Raw genomic sequence first — 22,010 nt, 5'->3', positions numbered from 1 at the left:
TATGTATTTCTGTGATAGTGTGTGTGTATGTATTTCTCTGTGATAGTGTGTGTGTGTGTGTGTAGTGTGTGTCTGTGATAGTGTGTGTATTTCTGTGATAGTGTGTGTGTGTATTTCTGTGATAGTGTGTGTATTTTCTGTGATAGTGTGTGTGTATTTCTGTGATAGTGTTTGTGTGTGTATGTATTTCTGTGATAGTGTGTGTGTGTGTATTTCTGTGATAGTGTGTGTGTGTATTTCGTGATAGTGTGTGTATGTATTTCTCTGTGATAGTGTGTGTGTATGTATTTCTCTGTGTGTGTGTGTGTATGTATTTCTCTGTGATAGTGTGTGTGTGTGTGTATGTATTTCTCTGTGATAGTGTGTGTGTGTATTTCTGTGATAGTGTGTGTGTGTATGTATTCTCTGTGATAGTGTGTGTGTGTGTATTTCTCTGTGATAGTGTGTGTGTGTATGTATTTCTGTGATAGTGTGTGTGTGTATGTTTCTGTGATAGTGTGTGTGTGTGTATGTATTTCTCTGTGATAGTGTGTGTGTGTATTTCTCTGTGATAGTGTGTGTGTGTGTGTATGTATTTCTCTGTGATAGTGTGTGTGTATTTCTGTGATAGTGTGTGTGTGTGTGTATTTCTCTGTGATTGTGTGTGTGTGTGTGTGTATTTCTCTGTCATAGTGTGTGTATGTATTTCTCTGTGATAGTGTGTGTGTGTGTATGTATTTCTCTGTGATAGTGTGTGTGTGTATTTCTCTGTGATTGTGTGTGTGTGTGTATGTATTTCTCTGTGAGTGTGTGTGTGTATGTATTTCTCTGTGATAGTGTGTGTGTGTGTATGTATTTCTCTGTGATAGTGTGTGTGTGTATTTCTCTGTGATTGTGTGTGTGTGTATGTATGTATTTCTCTGTGAGTGTGTGTGTGTATGTATTTCTCTGTGATAGTGTGTGTATGTATTTCTCTGTGTGTGTGTATGTATTTCTATGTGTGTGTGTGTATGTATTTCTCTGTGATAGTGTGTGTGTGTGTATGTATTTCTCTGTGTGTGTGTGTATGTATTTCTCTGTCATAGTGTGTGTGTGTGTATATGTATTTCTGTGTGTGTGTGTGTATGTATTTCTCTGTGATTGTGTGTGTGTGTGTGTGTGTATTTCTCTGTGTGTGTGTATGTATTTCTCTGTGTGTGCGTGTATGTATTTCTCTGTGTGTGTGTGTGTGTTTGTGTGTGAGGGTGTGTATGTATTTCTCTGTGATAGTGTGTGCGTGTGAGGGTGTGTATGTATTTCTGTGTGTGTGTGTGTTTGTGTGTGAGGGTGTGTATGTATTTCTGTGTGTGTGTGTGTGTTTGTGTGTGAGGGTGTGTATGTATTTCTGTGTGTGTGTGTGTTTGTGTGTGAGGGTGTGTATGTATTTATGTGTGTGTGTGTGTAGGTGTGTATTTCTGTGTGTGTGTGTGTGTGTGTGAGGGTGTGTATGTATTTATGTGTGTGTGTGTGTGTTTGTGTGTGAGGGTGTGTATGTATTTCTGTGTGTGTGTGTTTGTGTGTGAGGGTGTGTATGTATTTATGTGTGTGTGTGTGTTTGTGTGTGAGGGTGTGTATGTATTTATGTGTGTGTGTGTGTGTTACCTGCAGCTCTGACACACTCGACACGGAGGACATTGCCAGCCGGCCCGACACATGGGGGAGGGGGCCAGAGGCGGGTCCAGGCAGCTGCCATGGTAACAGTTCCCACAGCAACAACACATCAACAGACCGCTGACATCACCACTCGAACACAGGACGCACTGTGACGACACTGTGGGCACAAGTACACACAATTACACACAACATGCTGCTTCTTGTGTGTGTGCCTTGTACACACTGTACGTCTGGTACACAGTGTGTGTACCTGGGTGTGTGTGTCTGGTACACAGTGTGTGTGTGTACCTGGGTGTGTGTGTCTGGTACACAGTGTGTGTACCTGGGTGTGTGTGTCTGGTACACAGTGTGTGTACCTGGGTGTGTGTGTCTGGTACACAGTGTGTGTGTACCTGGGTGTGTGTGTCTGGTACAGTGTGTGTGTGTGTGTGTACCTGGGTGTGTGTGTCTGTACAGTGTGTGTGTGTGTACCTGAGTGTGTGTGTCTGTACACAGTGTGTGTGTGTACCTGAGTGTGTGTGTCTGTACAGTGTGTGTGTGTGTGTGTCTGTACAGTGTGTGTGTGTACCTGAGTGTGTGTGTCTGTACACAGTGTGTGTGTGTACCTGAGTGTGTGTGTCTGTACAGTGTGTGTGTGTACCTGAGTGTGTGTGTCTGTACAGTGTGTGTGTGTGTGGGTGTGTGTGTGTCACAGTGTGTCTGTGGAAGTCACCACAGCTGGTCTCCTGGCAACGCAGCGACGCTCCAAGCCGACGGCAGAACGCACACACCTGGAGACACAGAGGGGGCGGAGCTTAGAGAGTCTGCATACAGTGTGTGTGGATATTGATCAGGTAACACAAACCTACTTGTGTGCTTCCTGAGTCGATGGCTTTGTCCACGTAGAGCAGCGATTGGCCCTCGCCAAGACACACCCCCTCTGACCAGGCTGCACACTGCAGGTGAGCACAGCACTGGCCTACACACACACACACACACACACACAGACACACACACATACACACACAGACACAGAGATCATTTGCCATTTCAACAGTTTGAGGTGAACAACAGATTCAGGTTTCACAACAACTGTAATCTTGATATAAAGACATTTGCCTTTTCTCAGCAGGACTTCTCTAGCCTAACGCTCCATCAACAGATGGAATATATTCAGGAACTAAAGGGTCTAATTAATTACATTACAGACAGCCAACTGTTTCATTTAAAATATTACAAGATTTACACAATTAAAACTATTTTCTAACCTAACAACCTTGAAAACATTCAAGACTTTGTACGAAGTAAAGAATAAGTTAGCTTCCTACCTGTGGGGTCGAACAGTGATAGGACGTTGATGTCATGTGGAAGGCCAACGGGTCCGAGCTGCTCCACGAACTCTGAGGAAGACTCCCCTGAAACGTGAGAAGACAATCAAGAACCCACCAGGGTCAATAACCCTGATCACCACCAGGGTCAAGAACCCTGATCACCACCAGGATCAAGAACCCTGATCACCACCAGGATCAAGAACCCTGATCACCACCAGGATCAAGAACCCTGATCACCACCAGGGTCAAGAACCCTGATCACCACCAGGATCAAGAACCCTGATCACCACCAGGGTCAAGAACCCTGATCACCACCAGGATCAAGAACCCTGATCACCACCAGGGTCAAGAACCCTGATCACCACCAGGGTCAAGAACCCTGATCACCACCAGGATCAAGAACCCTGATCACCACCAGGATCAAGAACCCTGATCACCACCAGGGTCAAGAACCCTGATCACCACCAGGGTCAAGAACCCTGATCACCACCAGGGTCAAGAACCCTGATCACCACCAGGATCAAGAACCCTGATCACCACCAGGATCAAGAACCCTGATCACCACCAGGGTCAAGAACCCTGATCACCACCACGATCAAGAACCCTGATCACCACCAGGGTCAAGAACCCTGATCACCACCACGATCAAGAACCCTGATCAGACTGAAACGAGGAGAATCCCTTCTCTCAAAGTGATTTGAGAGAAACGGAAGCAAGACAGCTTAGAAAAGGTCCAAACGGTGTGAAACACGGGTTTAAGGTTCTCCAGAAAGAACCAGAGGTGAGAACCAGAGGTGAGAACCAGAGGTGAGAACCAGAGGTGAGAACCAGAGGTGAGAACCAGAGGTGAGAACCAGAGGTGAGAAGAGAACCGTCTCCAGGTGAACATGAGCCTCAAGGTTCTGTAGTCTGAGTCTTTTTAGGAAGAGTACTCACCATACTGTTCTGGACTGCTGCACCTACACACACACCCCCACACACACACACACACACACACACACACACCCACACACACACACACACACACACAATAAAGCTTAGTGAGAAATGTAATTGAGTTGACTTATTTTGAAAGGATAGACAGGAAGTGCCGTGGCTTACGTGGGCGGGGCCATGTCTCCTCGGTAGCAGTGGGCGTGGCAGTCGCTGTCCCGGTCGGAGGAGGCGCGGCGGCTGAGGATGTGCAGCGGGATGTAACCGGGCGTCGGGCCGAACACCAGCAGGCGGCCCTGACCCAGGGGGGGCTCCTCACCGCCGTAGCAGAAGGCACAGCGCTTCAGTCTGGGGCAAAGAACCACGAAGGGTTAGGGCTTAAGGGTCTAAGGCAGGGATTCCCAAAGTGTGGTGCGCGCACCCCTGGGGGTGCGCAAGCTGTCTCTAGGGGGTGCGCGAGAGGAAAAATGTAATGGCGGTCTAATAGTGTAATAATTAATATAAACATTCTCAGGGCTCTCAAGTGTCACGCATTGAGCGTGAGACTCAGTGGCGTCCCTAGGCTATTAATAATATTAATAAAAAATAATAAAAAGATTTGGCGCACACAAGTGGTTAACACCTCCAGGTCGCACGTGACGTCATTCACCCAAAACAGCGGAGTCAGGCTGGCAGCAAGCACAGGTAACAGCAAGCTGCTGTCTGAGAGTGTTTCTATGTCTGCAAATTTCGCTGCTTCACTCTTCTGGGCTAAGCCCAGCGCCGCCGCTCCCATAACGCGCATCGCTCTGCCGTGTTATGGTGTGTTCACACCGGACGCGTCAACATTTTGACGCGCGTCGAGATTACATGTTAAGTCAATGCAAAGCTGCGTCGAAGCTGCGTAGCTGCGTATTTTCCAGCGAGCAGCGCGTCAGACGCGTTTGAAGCAGCACGAACAGAGGGTTTGTCGCGGGGCGAACTCAGCGAACAGCGCGAACAGACGCAGCTCGTTGACGCGCGAGTTCAAATTTCCCAACTCTGGCAGCAAAGACGCGTGAGTCATAGTTGCGTCAGCCAATCAGCGTTGAGCAGCTCCGCTCGTCATCGTCCTGCCGGTCGAAAAAAATGGAGGAAAAGATTATTGTCGCTGTCTGTGGGCACCCCGAACTTTACGATACAACTCTTTATGCTTACCGAAACCGGAGCTATAAAGATAAAGCGTGGAACAAGGTCGGAGAAGCCGTGGGACTACCTGGTAAGTTTTGAATGTATGTATTTGCTTTTATTCTCGCTATTTGTTGTACTTTACTATCAACCAACCACCGGCATATGTGTTTCATGGCAGAGGAGATCTGCCGCTGTAGGTGGAAAAGTCTCAGAGACACGTATCGAAGAGAGAGAGAGCAGCGAGAAGCGCAGTGGGAGTGCAGCTCAGTCCACTAAAAAGTGGAAGTACGCTGCGGTCCTGTCGTTCCTCGACTCATTTATGACTCCGCCCCCGACGCGTCTGGTGTGAACACCCTTTTTTCGACGCGCGTCAAGACTGCTGCATCAGACGCGTAGAGAATTTTTTCGACGCGTCCGGTGTGAACGCACCATTACGCGCTGACATATCCGCGCACACAGGTGAGCACACTCTCACTAGAAAAACTCACTTTTTTCCTGGGTCAAAATGAGTCTTCGGTGCTCCCAAAAAATATTTGTGTGCGCTGCGCGCCCACGGTCTGCATCGCCCTGTCCATTCACCTCACAGTTCCATATTGATCAGACAAGAAGACACGCTTATCAACTCGATTACTATTGATCCAAACAGAACGAGGGTTCGGCTGTAGACTACTTGAAACATACGATTGAGAACATATTCGCTGACATGCACGTGATGAACACAGTTTGTTTTTTTCCATCGCAGACTTTTTTTTGCCTTAGGTGCTCGGGATTTGTCATAGGCGTTCGGGAAAACGGCTTAGGCGCGCGCCCACATTTTCTCTATGCAGGAAAAACCCTGCTCTCCTGTCGGAGGAGTTGGTTAAAGCTCTCCACACATAACAGGAGGATCAAATAAAGGTTCATGTTCCAGCTGGAGGTCTGTGGTGGACTAACTTTTTATTCAAACACGACGTACATTCTGCACTTCCTGTTGGCATAAAGAAACAAACAGTCACCTGGATTACTGCTCTCACCGTTTTTTGGTGGGTCCCAGGCCGGGGGAGTCCTCCAGCAGCTGGAAGAGAGGGGATAGCGAGTCCTCATCCTCCAGTCGGGGGCAGGGAGAGACCGGAGGACTGGGGCAGGGACTCCGCTCTGTGTGACTGGCCCTGCCCCCCTCTGCCTCCACAGTAACCGTCTCTATGGGGCTGTGGTTGTGGCAGTCCTCATTCACAGGATCAGGAGCAGGTCTAGGGCTGTCAAATAGGCTCAGGTCCAGGTCTGGAGACGGGGAACTGACTGGAGGTCCTTCCCCAGGACCGAAAGCTGGTCCTGGGCCAGAGGCGGGGGGCGGGGCAGCAGGAGCAGGGCTGGTTCTGTCCTCTTCCTCAACAATAGAAGCTGGATCTGGGCTGAACTCTGAGATTGTGGGGTCAGGATGAGGCGGGTCAGGGTCTTGACTGAGATGGTCCTGGCTGGGGTCAGTGTCTGGTTCAGGGTTTGCATTGGATTTTCTCCTGGAGGTGGACCGACGGCATCCTGTTGTCTTCTCCTTCACCTCTGAGGACACCAAATAAATCAGAACACACCAACATGAGATCCACTGGAGCCAGAGGGTCTGAGGGCCTACAAGACTGAAGGAGTCTGAGGTTCTAGAAGACTTAAGAGGGTCTGAAGGTTAACAAGACTTAAGGCGGTGTGAAACTAACCAATGAACACAAATGAACCACTGAGAACCTACCCACCGTACGCTTTGGAACAACACTGCTGTTTTCAGTCAGTAGAAAGTTTTTTCTTATATATGTATTACATGTACTATTGCATTCCACCACGTGTGTGAACATAAGGCTTGGTTCAACCAATACAGTCCACACAAATCAAGGAATGCTTGGGAGGATTTTAATAAATCGGAATTAAACTTTTTAGCTTTAAATGACCTCTTTACACTGTGCCTAGAGACAATGGTGCTTTATTGTTTAAAGCTGAGCTTGTCCTGGAATTGTTGATGTAACACAACAAACGCATCCGTCTTTAAAAAAAGAATTTAAGAAATTATGTAAAACCGAGAAAAAGACCCCATGGGGCTAGGGTTCTGAGGAAAAGACCCCATGGGGCTATGGGTTCTGAGGTACAACAAGACTTAAGAGGGCCTGAAGGCCAACAAGACTTAAGGGGGCCTCAGTTATCCTCAGTTATCCTCAGTTATCATCAGTTATCATCAGTTATCATCATTTATCATCAGTTATCCTCAGTTATCCTCAGTTATCCTGAGTTGTCATCCTCAGTTATCATCAGTTATCCTGAGCTATCATCAGTTATCATCAGTTATCCTGAGTTATCATCAGTTATCATCAGTTATCATCAGTTATCCTCAGTTATCATCATTTATCCTCAGTCATCCTCAGTTATCCTCAGTTATCATCAGTTATCCTGAGTTATCATCAGTTATCATCAGTTATCCTGAGCTATCATCAGTTATCATCAGTTATCCTGAGTTATCATCAGTTATCCTCAGTTATCATCAGTTATCCTGAGTTATCATCAGTTATCCTGAGTTATCCTCAGTTATCATCAGTTATCATCAGTTATCCTGAGTTATCCTCAGTTATCCTCAGTTATCCTCAGTTATCATCAGTTATCATCAGTTATCCTGAGTTATCATCAGTTATCCTCAGTTATCCTCAGTTATCATCAGTTATCCTGAGTTATCCTCAGTTATCCTCAGTTATCATCAGTTATCCTGAGTTATCCTGAGTTATCCTCAGTTATCCTGTTATCCTCAGTTATCATCAGTTATCCTGAGTTATCATCAGTTATCCTGAGTTATCCTGAGTTATCCTCAGTTATCATCAGTTATCCTGAGTTATCCTCAGTTATCCTCAGTTATCCTGTTATCCTCAGTTATCATCAGTTATCCTGAGTTATCCTCAGTTATCCTCAGTTATCATCAGTTATCCTGAGTTATCCTCAGTTATCCTCAGTTATCCTGAGTTATCCTGAGTTATCCTGAGTTATTCAGGGGTATCCAATAAATACGGAGGTTTCTAATAAAATACGGGGGTATCCAATAAATATTGAGACAAAGTCCACAAGCAGAAACAGCAACAGCTGGAAACACACCTGTCTTCTTGGGGGGGGTCTTCTCCGTTGTGTCCATGAGCTCTTCATCCCCTACCGGGGCTCGGCCTCGACTCCGCACCCTGACCACAAACAAGCAGTAGGACTTAGTACTTATGATGACTTCAATGTTAAATACTAATGCAGCTGGAGTCAACACTACTATTATTGTACTAATTAGGCTAAAGTTGATTTACATTCTGGTGTAACTAATAAGTCAAACTAATAGAGAGAAGTTAAAAGTAGTTATTTCTCTCCAAGATGACAAAAAGTAGATGTATAAAGTTACATCAAATGGAAATAATTCAGTTCAGTACAAGAACCTCACAATTGTACTCAAGTACTGCACTTCAGTACTTGAGTAGAGTACTGGAGGAGCCTAGATGGGCCGAGGACCATTCAAGTTGTTTAAAGAGCACCGCGTCTCACTTCCTCTCTCAAAGCTCATAATGAACTGAGCAGGACCACGACGTGGACCCCCATAGGGTCTGAGGTCCAACTGCCAAAGTTATTGGTGCACCAGGAGACCGCAGTGAAAAAGGAATTCTTGAAAGGTTAAACGGCAACAAATATATTTGTTTGATAAAAACAGTGCATTTTAATAAGGTTGACTTTCAGTTAAAACGTTTGGATCACACGAATATCTGCATGCTTTACTCGCGCGAGTTTACTGGCTTGACTATATGTTGCTTTTCGTTTGACTCGCGCCTTAGAGGGGGCGGGGCTTATCTCTGTGGCTTTACTCCGTGGAAACTGTTGTCATGTCCTTCATCCACCATGAAGAACTAACCCTCTGCTTCTTGATGAGGACATCACACACACGTTGGAACATGTAACGCCTCGTGTTTGGGTTCATAACACACACATACATTATACACACACATGACATCACCTGTAGGCTCACACAGCTCGGTGACTGTCACCTCTAGTCTGAACATCTCTTCCAGCTCCACTAGAGTAGCAGTTCGATTCAGCAACGGCGGAGCAGCTCGACTGAGTCGGATGGGTTGTTTGCCAAAAATTTATTACATATTTCAACTTGAGCCGAAATGCCGGACCACCCGGTGACAATGTGCGTCTATCGCAACCACTCGCATCTGTACGTTGACTTGGCATGGACCGGACTTTAACAATCCTCCATAGCCAGCACTAAAAATAGTCAAATAAAACCTCAAATGAAAACCTGTATCTACGTTAGAAAGTGGGGATCCAGACTTACTTCATCCTTGACTTGGAGGGTGGAGTAGTAACAGAAGGTGGTGGTGGAGGAGGAGGTGAGGGGGGCACAGAGCGGTCACCGGCCCCATCTTTCCGAGGTCGCCCACGAGTCCGCCTCTCGGGGGCGGGGCTTGTAGCGGCGGCTTTGGCCAGCTGAGCACTACGTCCAGCCCGAGTGACGGGAGGGACCGGCCCTCTGTCCCGAAGCTGCTGATCCTCAGATGGCATTCTGGGTAAAAAATAAAAGGTTCAGATTCAGGAGTCTTAGACAGAAAGTTCCAGCTCGAGTCCTCAAACCACAGACCGAATAAAATATGGATGTAGTCTCTGTGATGTCCCCTAGAGCAGCGATTCCCAAAGTGTGGGCCGCGGCCCACTGGTGGGCCGTGAAGGTACTGCAGGTGGGCCGCGAGAGGTCATTTACAATAAATAAATAAAATGTTTTTAATTTTCAATTTTGAAAAGTTTGAAATTAAGATAAAAATATTTATGATTTAAATTACGTATTATTCTTGTATCTGACCTATTTTTCTGACCACCAAACAAAACAATGTCCAATGGGGCGCCCTCTTGTAGTAATAAAGTAAATATATATGAGCTCCGGAGAAAATGGTGTACAAAACATACATTGTCGGTTAATAAATTTTTAATCGGTTAAATTCTGAAGGTCATTTAATCATCCCTAGTTTATGTTGTGATCAGCGCCGCCGCTCCCATAACGCGCTGCGCGTAGGGCACAGAGTCCTGAGAGGCTCCACAAAATAGACAACTAAAAAAAATCCTCATAGTTATAATGCCGATATTATTTCAGTCAAGAAATATTAGGCGCCTTTTAGGCATGTATATCACAAAACAGGCAGAACAAGAGATATATTTAATCGCTCAGCACCCCCGTTAACACTTCTCGGGTCGCATCGCTCTGCCGTGATGCAAGGTGAACACACTCTCACTAGCACCCCCCCACTGGTTGTGATTTAAGGCTTGGGTGGGCCGCAGAAGATTTTCAGATTTCAAATTGGGCCGCGGCATTCTTGAGTTTGGGAACCGCTGCCCTAGAGGCTCTGGCCCACCTCTTGCTTTAGTCTGGCTCTGGCCCACCTCTAGCTTTAGTCTGGCTCTGGCCCACCTCTAGCTTTAGTCTGGCTCTGGCCCACCTCTTGCTTTAGTCTGGCTCTGGCCCACCTCTAGCTTTAGTCTGGCTCTGGACCACCTCTAGCTTTAGTCTGGCTCTGGCCCACCTCTAGCTTTAGTCTGGCTCTGGACCACCTCTAGCTTTAGTCTGGCTCTGGCCCACCTCTAGCTTTAGTCTGGCTCTGGCCCACCTCTAGCTTTAGTCTGGCTCTGGCCCACCTCTAGCTTTAGTCTGGCTCTGGACCACCTCTAGCTTTAGTCTGGCTCTGGACCACCTCTAGCTTTAGTCTGGCTCTGGACCACCTCTATCTTTAGTCTGGCTCTGGACCACCTCTAGCTTTAGTCTGGCTCTGGCCCACCTCTAGCTTTAGTCTGGCTCTGGCCCACCTCTAGCTTTAGTCTGGCTCAAGTCCACCTCTAGCTTTAGTCTGGCTCTGGCCCACCTCTAGCTTTAGTCTGGCTCTGGCCCACCTCTAGCTTTAGTCTGGCTCTGGCCCACCTCTAGCTTTAGTCTGGCTCTGGCCCACCTCTAGCTTTAGTCTGGCTCTGGCCCACCTCTAGCTTTAGTCTGGCTCTGGCTCACCTTTAGCCTGGCTCTGGCCCACCTCTAGCTTTAGTCTGGCTCTGGCCCACCTCTAGCTTTAGTCTGGCTCTGGCCCACCTCTAGCTTTAGTCTGGCTCTGGCCCACCTCTTGCTTTAGTCTGGCTCTGGCCCACCTCTAGCTTTAGTCTGGCTCTGGCCCACCTCTAGCTTTAGTCTGGCTCTGGCTCACCTTTAGATTTAGTCTGGCTCTGGCCCACCTCTAGCTTTAGTCTGGCTCTGGCCCACCTCTAGCTTTAGTCTGGCTCTGGCCCACCTCTAGCTTTAGTCTGGCTCTGGACCACCTCTAGCTTTAGTCTGGCTCTGGCCCACCTCTTGCTTTAGTCTGGCTCTGGACCACCTCTAGCTTTAGTCTGGCTCTGGACCACCTCTAGCTTTAGTCTGGCTCTGGACCACATCGAGCTTTAGTCTGGCTCTGGCCCACCTCTAGCTTTAGTCTGGCTCTGGCCCACCTCTAGCTTTAGTCTGGCTCTGGCCCACCTCTAGCTTTAGTCTGGCTCTGGACCACCTCTAGCTTTAGTCTGGCTCTGGCCCACCTCTAGCTTTAGTCTGGCTCTGGCCCACCTCTAGCTTTAGTCTGGCTCTGGCCCACCTCTAGCTTTAGTCTGGCTCTGGACCACCTCTAGCTTTAGTCTGGCTCTGGCCCACCTCTTGCTTTAGTCTGGCTCTGGACCACCTCTAGCTTTAGTCTGGCTCTGGACCACCTCTAGCTTTAGTCTGGCTCTGGACCACATCGAGCTTTAGTCTGGCTCTGGCCCACCTCTAGCTTTAGTCTGGCTCTAGTTCGGCTCTTTCATAAAACAACTTTAATAAAGTAACTATATAAATAACTTTCAGAAATGGCGGTGTGACATAAGTACTTATAGCAGAGTATTTATTCAGTGTGGTATTAGTACGTGTACTGAAGAAATCTGAAGACTTATACTACTGATGTCCTAATGATAATGACAGAACCCTGATGACAGAAACCCTGACAACAGAAACTCTGATGACAGAACCCTTGATGACAGAACCTTGATGACTGAAACCCTGATGACAGAACCCTGACGACAGAACCCCGATGACGGAACCCTGATGATAATAAGTCTCTTAGGTCCCTCCAGTTGATCCAGAATGCTGCAGCTCGTGTTCTCACTAAACTAAGAACAGAGATCACATCACTCCTGCACTAGCTGCTCTGCACTGGCTCCCAGTAAAATCAAGAATCACTTTTAAAATTCTTCTCTTAACGTACAAAGCCTTGATTGGTGATGCTCCATCATATCTTAAGGAGCTTGTAGTACCATATTGCCCCACTAGAGAGCTGCGCTCACTAAATGCGGGACTACTTGTAGTTCCTAGAGTCTTAAAAAGTAGAATGGGAGCCAGAGCCTTTAGTTATCAAGCTCCTCTTTTATGGAACCAGCTTCCAATTTCAGTCCGGGAGGCAGACACAGTCACCTCGTTTAAGAGTAGACTTAAGACCTTCCTCTTTGACAGAGCTTATAGTTAGGGCTGAATCAGGTTCACCTGGTCCAGCCCCTTGATGTGCTGCTATAGGCTTATAGCTGCCGGGGGCGTTAGGATGCACTGAGTACCTATCTCCTCTTTTCTCTCCTTAAGGATGAATTTTCATCTCAATCACACGTTACTAACTCTGCTTTCTCCCCGGAGTCCTGGTGACTTCACGTCTCATGGGGTCATCAGACCCTATGAGACGGCATAGATCCTATCTGCTGATGGATCATCGAGGTCTGGGTCGTGGAATTCCTGCTCCTGACTACGCCACTGTCCTGTTGAGACTCCGCCCACTGTTGAGACTCCGCCCACTCCTCCTCTCTACCTCCATCTGATGGATCGTGGAGGTCTCCATCGTGGAATATGCCTACTATGAACTATTCATCCACTCTGTCACATTCATTGAATGTATTTTAACTCTAAATCTGTCCTTCTGTACACATTACATCTATTGCATCTGTCCATCCTGGAGAGGGATCCTCCTCTGTTCTCTCCTCAAGGGTTCTTCCCTTTTTTTCCCCCTGAAGGGTTATTTGGGAGTTTTTCCTGGTCCGATGTGAGGTTTTGGGGCAGGGATGTCTATGTGTACAGATTGTAAAGCACTCTGAGACAAATTTGTAATTTGTGAAATTGGGCTATACAAATAAACTGAATTAAATTGAATTGAACAGAACCCTGATGACTGAAACCCTGACGACAGAACCCTGATGTCAGAAACATTGACGACAGAACCCCTGACGACAGAAACCCAAATATAGAAAGCCTGATGACAGAAAGCTAACAGAACCCTGCTGACAGAAACCCTGATGACAGAACCCTGACGACAGAACCCTGACGACAGAAACCCTGATGATAGAACCCTGACGACAGAAACCCAAAAATAGAAACCCTGACGACAGAACCCTGACGACAGAAACCCAAATATAGAAACCCTGATGACAGAACCCTGATGACAGAACCCTTATGACAGAAACCCTAACCCTGATGATAGAACCCTGATGACAGAAACCCTAACCCTGATGATAGAACCCTGATGACAGAACCCTGACGACAGAAACATTGACAACAGAACCCTGACGACAGAAACCCTGATGACAGAAACCCTAACCCTGATGACAGAATCCTGATGACAGAACCCTGACATCAGAAACATTGACAACAGAACCCTGATGACAAACATTGACAACAGAACCCTGATGACAGAAACCCTGACGACAGACACATTGACAACAGAACCCTGATGACAGAACCCTGACGACAGAACCCTGATGTCAGAAACATTGACAAGAGAACCCTGACGACAGAAACATTGACGACAGAACCCTGATGACAGAACCCTGACGACAGAAACATTGACAACAGAACCATGATGACAGCAACATTGACAACAGAACCCTGATGACAGAACCCTGATGACAGAACCCTGACGACAGAACCCTGATGTCAGAAACATTGACAAGAGAACCCTGACAACAGAAACATTGACGACAGAACCCTGATGACAGAACCCCAAATATAGAAATCCTGATGACAGAAAGCTAACAGAACCCTGACAACAGAACCCTGATGACAGAAACCCTGATGACAGAAACCCTGACGACAGAACCCTGACGACAGAACCCTGATGTCAGAAACATTGACAACATAACCCTGCCGACAGAACCCTGATGACAGAACCCTGACGACAGAAACCCTGATGACAGAAGCCTGATGATAGAAACCCTGATGACAGAACCCTGTCGACAGAACCCTGACGACAGAACCCTGATGTCAGAAACATTGACAACAGAACCCTGACGACAGAAACCCTGATGACAGAACGCTGATGATAGAACCCTGTCGACAGAAACCCTGATGACAGAAACCCTAACCCTGATGATAGAACCCTGATGACAGAACCCTGACGACAGAAACATTGACAACAGAACCCTGACGACAGAAACCCTGATGACAGAATCCTGATGACAGAACCCTGACATCAGAAACATTGACAACAGAACCCTGATGACAGAAACATTGACAACAGAACCCTGATGACAGAAACCCTGACGACAGACACATTGACAACAGAACCCTGACGACAGAACCCTGATGTCAGAAACATTGACAAGATAACCCTGACGACAGAAGCCTTGACGACAGAACCCTGATGACAGAACCCTGACGACAGAAACATTGACAACAGAACCATGATGACAGCAACATTGACAACAGAACCCTGATGACAGAACCCTGATGACAGAACCCTGACGACAGAACCCTGACGACAGAACCCTGATGTCAGAAACATTGACAAGAGAACCCTGACGACAGAAACATTGACGACAGAACCCTGATGACAGAACCCCAAATATAGAAATCCTGATGACAGAAAGCTAACAGAACCCTGACAACAGAACCCTGATGACAGAAACCCTGATGACAGAAACCCTGACGACAGAACCCTGACGACAGAACCCTGATGTCAGAAACATTGACAACATAACCCTGCCGACAGAACCCTGATGACAGAACCCTGACGACAGAAACCCTGATGACAGAACCCTGATGATAGAAACCCTGATGACAGAACCCTGTCGACAGAACCCTGACGACAGAACCCTGACGACAGAACCCTGATGTCAGAAACATTGACAACAGAACCCTGACGACAGAAACCCTGATGACAGAACGCTGATGATAGAACCCTGTCGACAGAAACCCTGATGACAGAATCCTGACGACAGAACCCTGACGACGGAAACCCAAATATAGAAACCCTGACGACAGAAACATTGACGACAGAACCCTGATGACAGAAACCCAAATATAGAAACCCTGATGACAGAACACTAACAGAACCCTGATGACAGAACCCTGACGACAGAAACCTGATGTCAGAAACATTGACACCCTGCCGACAGAACCCTGATGATAGAACCCTGATGACAGAACCCTGACGACAGAACCCTGATGTCAGAAACATTGACAACAGAACCCTGATGACAGAACCCCTGATGACAGAACCCTGACGACAGAACCCTGATGTCAGAAACATTGACAACAGAACCCTGATGACAGAACCCTGACGACAGAAACCCTGATGACAAAACCCTGACAACAGAACCCTGATGTCAGAACCCTGACGTCAGAAACATTGACAACAGAACCCTGACAACAGAAAACCTGGTGACAGAACCCTGACAACAGAACCCTGATGACAGAAACCCTGACGACAGAAACATTGACAACAGAACTCTGATGTCAGAAACACTGACAACAGAACCCTGATGACAGAACCCTGACGACAGAACCCTGATGTCAGAAACATTGACAACAGAACCCTGATGACAGAACCCTGACGACAGAAACCCTGATGACAGAATCCTGACGACAGAACCCTGACGACAGAACCCTGACGACAGAACCCTGATGTCAGAAACATTGACAACATAACCCTGCCGACAGAACCCTGATGATAGACCCCTTTTGACAGAACCCTGATGTCAGAAACATTGACAGAACCCTGACAACAGAAACCCTGATGACAGAACCCTGACGACAGAAACCCTGACGACAGAAACCCTGATGACAGAACCCTGATGTCAGAACCCTGATGACAGAACCCTGATGACAGAACCCTGATGTCAGAAACATTAACAGAACCCTGACAACAGAAAACCTGATGACAGAACCTGATGTCAGAAACCCAAATATAGAAACCCTGATGACAGAAAGCTAACAGAACCCTGACAACAGAACCCTGATGACAGAACCCTGACAGAAACCCTGACGACAGAACCCTGATGTCAGAAACCCAAATATAGAAACCCTGATGACAGAAACCCAAATATAGAAACCCTGATGACAGAAAGCTCACAGAACCCTGACAACAGAACCCTGATGACAGAACCCTGATGACAGAACCCTGATGATAGAACACTGACGACAGAAACCCTGATGACAGAACCCTGACTACAGAATCCTGATGTCAGAAACCCAAATATAGAAACCCTGATGACAGAAAGCTCACAGAACCCTGACAACAGAACCCTGATGACAGAACCCTGATGATAGAACACTGACGACAGAAACCCTGATGACAGAACCCTGACTACAGAATCCTGATGTCAGAAACCCAAATATAGAAACCCTGATGATAGAAAGCTAACAGAACCCTGACAACAGAACCCTGATGAGAGAAACCCTGACGAAAGAAACCCTGACGACAGAACCCTGATGTCAGAAACCCAAATATAGAAACCCTGATGACAGAAACCCAAATATAGAAACCCTGATGACAGAAAGCTCACAGAACCCTGACAACAGAACCCTGATGATAGAACACTGACGACAGAAACCCTGATGACAGAACACTAACAGAACCCTGATGACAGAACCCTGACGACAGAAACCTGATGTCAGAAACATTGACACCCTGCCGACAGAACCCTGATGACAGAACCCCTGATGACAGAACCCTGACGACAGAACCCTGATGTCAGAAACATTGACAACAGAACCCTGATGACAGAACCCCTGATGACAGAACCCTGACGACAGAACCCTGATGTCAGAAACATTGACAACAGAACCCTGATGACAGAACCCTGACGACAGAAACCCTGATGACAGAACCCTGACAACAGAACCCTGATGTCAGAACCCTGACGTCAGAAACATTGACAACAGAACCCTGACAACAGAAAACCTGGTGACAGAACCCTGACAACAGAACCCTGATGACAGAAACCCTGACAACAGAACCCTGATGTCAGAAACACTGACAACAGAACCCTGATGACAGAACCCTGACGACAGAACCCTGATGTCAGAAACATTGACAACAGAACCCTGATGACAGAACCCTGACGACAGAAACCCTGATGACAGAATCCTGACGACAGAACCCTGACGTCAGAACCCTGATGACAGAACCCTGACGACAGAACCCTGATGTCAGAAACATTGACAACATAACCCTGCCGACAGAACCCTGATGATAGACCCCTTTTGACAGAACCCTGATGTCAGAAACATTGACAGAACCCTGACAACAGAAACCCTGATGACAGAACCCTGACGACAGAAACCCTGACGACAGAAACCCTGATGACAGAACCCTGATGTCAGAACCCTGATGACAGAACCCTGATGACAGAACCCTGATGTCAGAAACATTAACAGAACCCTGACAACAGAAAACCTGATGACAGAACCCTGATGTCAGAAACCCAAATATAGAAACCCTGATGACAGAAAGCTAACAGAACCCTGACAACAGAACCCTGATGACAGAACCCTGACAGAAACCCTGACGACAGAACCCTGATGTCAGAAACCCAAATATAGAAACCCTGATGACAGAAACCCAAATATAGAAACCCTGATGACAGAAAGCTCACAGAACCCTGACAACAGAACCCTGATGACAGAACCCTGATGACAGAACCCTGATGATAGAACACTGACGACAGAAACCCTGATGACAGAACCCTGACTACAGAATCCTGATGTCAGAAACCCAAATATAGAAACCCTGATGACAGAAAGCTCACAGAACCTGACAACAGAACCCTGATGACAGAACCCTGATGATAGAACACTGACGACAGAAACCCTGATGACAGAACCCTGACTACAGAATCCTGATGTCAGAAACCCAAATATAGAAACCCTGATGATAGAAAGCTAACAGAACCCTGACAACAGAACCCTGATGAGAGAAACCCTGACGAAAGAAACCCTGACGACAGAACCCTGATGTCAGAAACCCAAATATAGAAACCCTGATGACAGAAACCCAAATATAGAAACCCTGATGACAGAAAGCTCACAGAACCCTGACAACAGAACCCTGATGACAGAACCCTGATGATAGAACACTGACGACAGAAACCCTGATGACAGAACCCTGACTACAGAATCCTGATGTCAGAAACCCAAATATAGAAACCCTGATGATAGAAAGCTAACAGAACCCTGACAACAGAACCCTGACGACAGAACCCTGACGACAGAAACCCAGATGACAGAACCCTGACGTCAGAAACCCTGATGACAGAATCCTGACGACAGAAACCCAAATATAGAAATCCTGACGACAGAAACATTGACGACAGAACCCTGATGACAGAAACCCAAATATAGAAACCCTGATGACAGAACCCTGACGACAGAAACCCTGATAACAGAACCCTGATGACAGAAACCCTGATGACAGAACCCTGACGACAGAACCCTGATGTCAGAAACATTGACAACATAACCCTGCCGACAGAACCCTGAAGACAGAAACCCTGATGACAGAACCCTGATGACAGAACCCTGATAGAACCCTTATGACAGAAAGCTAACAGAACCCTGATGACAGAACCATGATGATAGAACCCTCACGACAGAAACCCTGATGACAGAAAGCTAACATAACCCTGACAACAGAACCCTGATGACAGAACCCTGACGACAGGAACCCAAATATAGAAACCCTGATGACAGAAAGCTAACAGAACCCCAACAACAGAACTCGATGACACTAGTTGGTTCTCAAAGAAACATGAAATACAGAAATAAATAGATCAATAGTTCTTAAAAAGACCAGGACACGTATTATTCATTATGAACCTTTACTCATGGTTAAATTAAATTATGTATTTAGTAAATGCTGAAGAGTACCAACAGTTAGCCGCTAGCCGTTAGCTTCATGTTAGCTTAGCATCAGCTAGCTGCTAACTGCAGGACCGAGCTTCCCCGCGCGCTCATTCTTCTCCTCAAGAACACGAGACCACTAACCCCCTAACCCGGGTAACCCCCCGGGTAATCCCCCGGGTAACCCGGTCCCAGGTGAAGCCAGGTGCCGACCAGAGGAGGTGGGGGTCAGCTTTAGCTCGAGCAGAGATTAAGCAGAAGAACCTACTGATTTGATGGTATTCTGTTTTTCCTCTTTATATTGACACCGATCCGTTAGATCCCAGCAGAACTTCTGCTTCAGCACTTCGCCATGCGGATGCGAGGTTCCGGGGGAACATTCCCGAGGAGCGCAGGGAAGAAAAACACGGTTTAGCGCTGACAAATTGGCGAAGAATTAAAGTTGAAGCGGCCCCTCCGTCATGGAGGCCATGTTTGGAGCGACCGAAGTACCGCCTGTCAGCGACAGCAAGAGAAGTAGACCCCAGAACATCCACTCGGTACCGGAACATTTACCAGGCACAGCTCATATCTTACGCCTGGATGGAGGCTACATTCACCGGGAGGTAGGGTCTGAAACGCGTCTGTGTCTGCGGGCCTGTGGCGGACTAGTTCCTGTGTTTTGTGGAGTGCAAAAAGTGTCTGACCCCGCGGATGGATCTGAAGTCCCGGGCTAGACTTCCGGGCAGCCGGACCGGAGCGGCGAGGGGCCGGACCGGATCTCAGAAATATTCTTATATTATTAGGATCCGAGCGACCGACAAAGTCTGTCCGAAGGACCCTCTTGAAATTGTTCCGCTTCCTATTTTTGAACATTGGGCGCATATTGGGGTTCGGATCAGACCCCAAAACTCACCAAATTTGGCACGCTCGTCAGGCCTGGTGAAAATAGACGGATGACATGGACCTCGAAATTCGGCTTTCAAAAATTGCTCTCTAGCGCCCCCTCAAAGTTTGACCAGTGACGTCCGATTCATACCAATCCTATAGAGCGTATTCACTCACGTGACCACAACAAACTCTGGCGGCCATGTTGGGGTCCCACCACGGCATTGTTTTGCTTGTTTGTATGCCGCTCATCTTTAGAAATGACCATTATATCCTGAAGGACACGATTTCAGTTCAAAGCTGTGTGCCTTGTGATTATGGTCCTGTGCCTCACTGTTGGATGTGGGACTAATGATTCACAATATGGGTTTATCAGCTCAACAAGACAGGCTATTACTTCAACTTGTCATGCATCTACTTCGGCTTCACTCGGCGTCTGAGCGTTAGGACTGTTCTGTTGACACATCGGGTTGTGGGCACGTTTCCATTGACACTCTCGTCAATAATCTCTTTTTGCTTTTTTCGCCGAGCGAAAATCAATGTCTTTCACTTGCGCAAAAGGAACTGTGGATGGAAACTTGGTGTTGTGTCTTTATGCTCTATGTATAAAGTCACTGTTATAGTCGTATACTATTCGTGGGTTATCTAAATCACTGTTAGATACAAATGCACGGAGACGAGGATGCAGCACAAGTTAGATATTTTACTCCCGGGTTAAACACCCACAACTGCCAGGCATGAACAAACTATCACCGAACTCTGTAATGGTGACAGTCAAATACAATCGAGCACCGAGTGCTCGATCCAATATACCACACTTGGGAGGAAGCCATGAACATGGCAACTCCGTGGGGCGATGTCTGCCTTTACTCTGTGATTCATTTCAAGGTAAAATAAAACACTGTCTCCATGGGAACAGCACTCAGCACGGCCACCAAACAGTCACTGCTGGTCCTGAAGGAGCTGGAAGCGGCTTCATCAGACACTCGTCCTGGAGGCGGAGCTGTGCGACTACGGATCATATATGAACCCAGACACGGGGCTCGAAGTTCCCACATTTGTGGTATTTACACAACAAGTATAACAAAGAAATAGTTGTTAATGTCCCATGGTCGATAGCGGAAATGAAAACTGTTTTACAGGAATGTGACCGGGCTATGTGCTGGTAACTAGCGAATTAACCACAAAGTGTTGAGCGAGTAAAATCAGGTAAAAAAGCGTTGCAAATATTCAATTCCAACCGCTGAAATCTGTCTTTGGTAATGCAGAAGGACATGAGGTTGCTGGGCTCTCGCATAATCAAACAGCGACAGACGGGTCAACTTCTTCTGACATTTAATAAGTGGGACCCCAAGATGGCGCGATTGAGATCCTGACTTCACGTGAATACGCTCTATTGGAGATAATGATGATTGAAGCTATATGACCTAGGATCTATCATCCTCTTTGAAATATCTCATTGTGTTAAGTATCTATGGCCCAACAAACATTTTAGGGGCATGTCTTGTTTTGTAATGCTCATAACCTCAACACTATTGGGACTAAACATTCCAAACTTACAGGATATGTGCAGAATGCATCATGGAACATACACAGCAAATTGCGCACTATTTGAACTATAGGGGGCGCTACAACAATTCGCCAAAGTTGGCCGTTTTTTGCTTGAATTTGCCATTTTTTACTTTTATATATCGAAGGATTTCTCCCACAAAACGCCAACATAATTGGCTCAAATCAGTTTTCTAGAATCTCAAGACTTGAACAATGAACACTGTGAAAAAAAATTGACGTTTTATCACTGGCAATAATTGCCTACTTTCTGTGATTTCTTTGTTAAAAACTATTGCTTAAACTCATCCAATCCTTCCAAAAAAAATCATGCATGATGACAGTCAAGGCTTGAACACATTTACATGAAGAAAGAAACACATTTTTCATAGGAACACCTA

The 22,010-nt window shown here is 46.8% G+C and overlaps 1 protein-coding gene across 1 annotated transcript in view; it reads right to left on the bottom strand.

The window, feature by feature from the left end:
- The window catches only part of LOC130206592 (histone-lysine N-methyltransferase 2C-like), a 134,748-nt gene extending 114,915 nt beyond the window's left edge, over positions 1 to 19,833 (bottom strand). Inside the window, exons 1-10 of the mRNA XM_056434638.1 lie at positions 19,463 to 19,833; positions 9,340 to 9,567; positions 8,124 to 8,203; positions 6,038 to 6,563; positions 4,044 to 4,223; positions 3,879 to 3,901; positions 2,940 to 3,026; positions 2,481 to 2,590; positions 2,345 to 2,402; positions 1,621 to 1,789 (exon numbers count right to left, since the gene is read on the bottom strand). Coding sequence (XP_056290613.1) covers positions 1,621 to 1,789; positions 2,345 to 2,402; positions 2,481 to 2,590; positions 2,940 to 3,026; positions 3,879 to 3,901; positions 4,044 to 4,223; positions 6,038 to 6,563; positions 8,124 to 8,203; positions 9,340 to 9,566 — 1,460 coding nt within the window. The 5' untranslated portion in view covers position 9,567; positions 19,463 to 19,833. The remainder of the gene's footprint in view (positions 1 to 1,620; positions 1,790 to 2,344; positions 2,403 to 2,480; positions 2,591 to 2,939; positions 3,027 to 3,878; positions 3,902 to 4,043; positions 4,224 to 6,037; positions 6,564 to 8,123; positions 8,204 to 9,339; positions 9,568 to 19,462) is intronic.
- Between the last annotated feature and the right edge of the window lie 2,177 nt (positions 19,834 to 22,010).

The sequence above is a fragment of the Pseudoliparis swirei genome, chromosome 16 (genome assembly GCF_029220125.1).
Source record: "Pseudoliparis swirei isolate HS2019 ecotype Mariana Trench chromosome 16, NWPU_hadal_v1, whole genome shotgun sequence".
NCBI lineage: Eukaryota > Metazoa > Chordata > Actinopteri > Perciformes > Liparidae > Pseudoliparis > Pseudoliparis swirei.
This window is presented reverse-complemented; position numbering and strand designations above follow the sequence as displayed.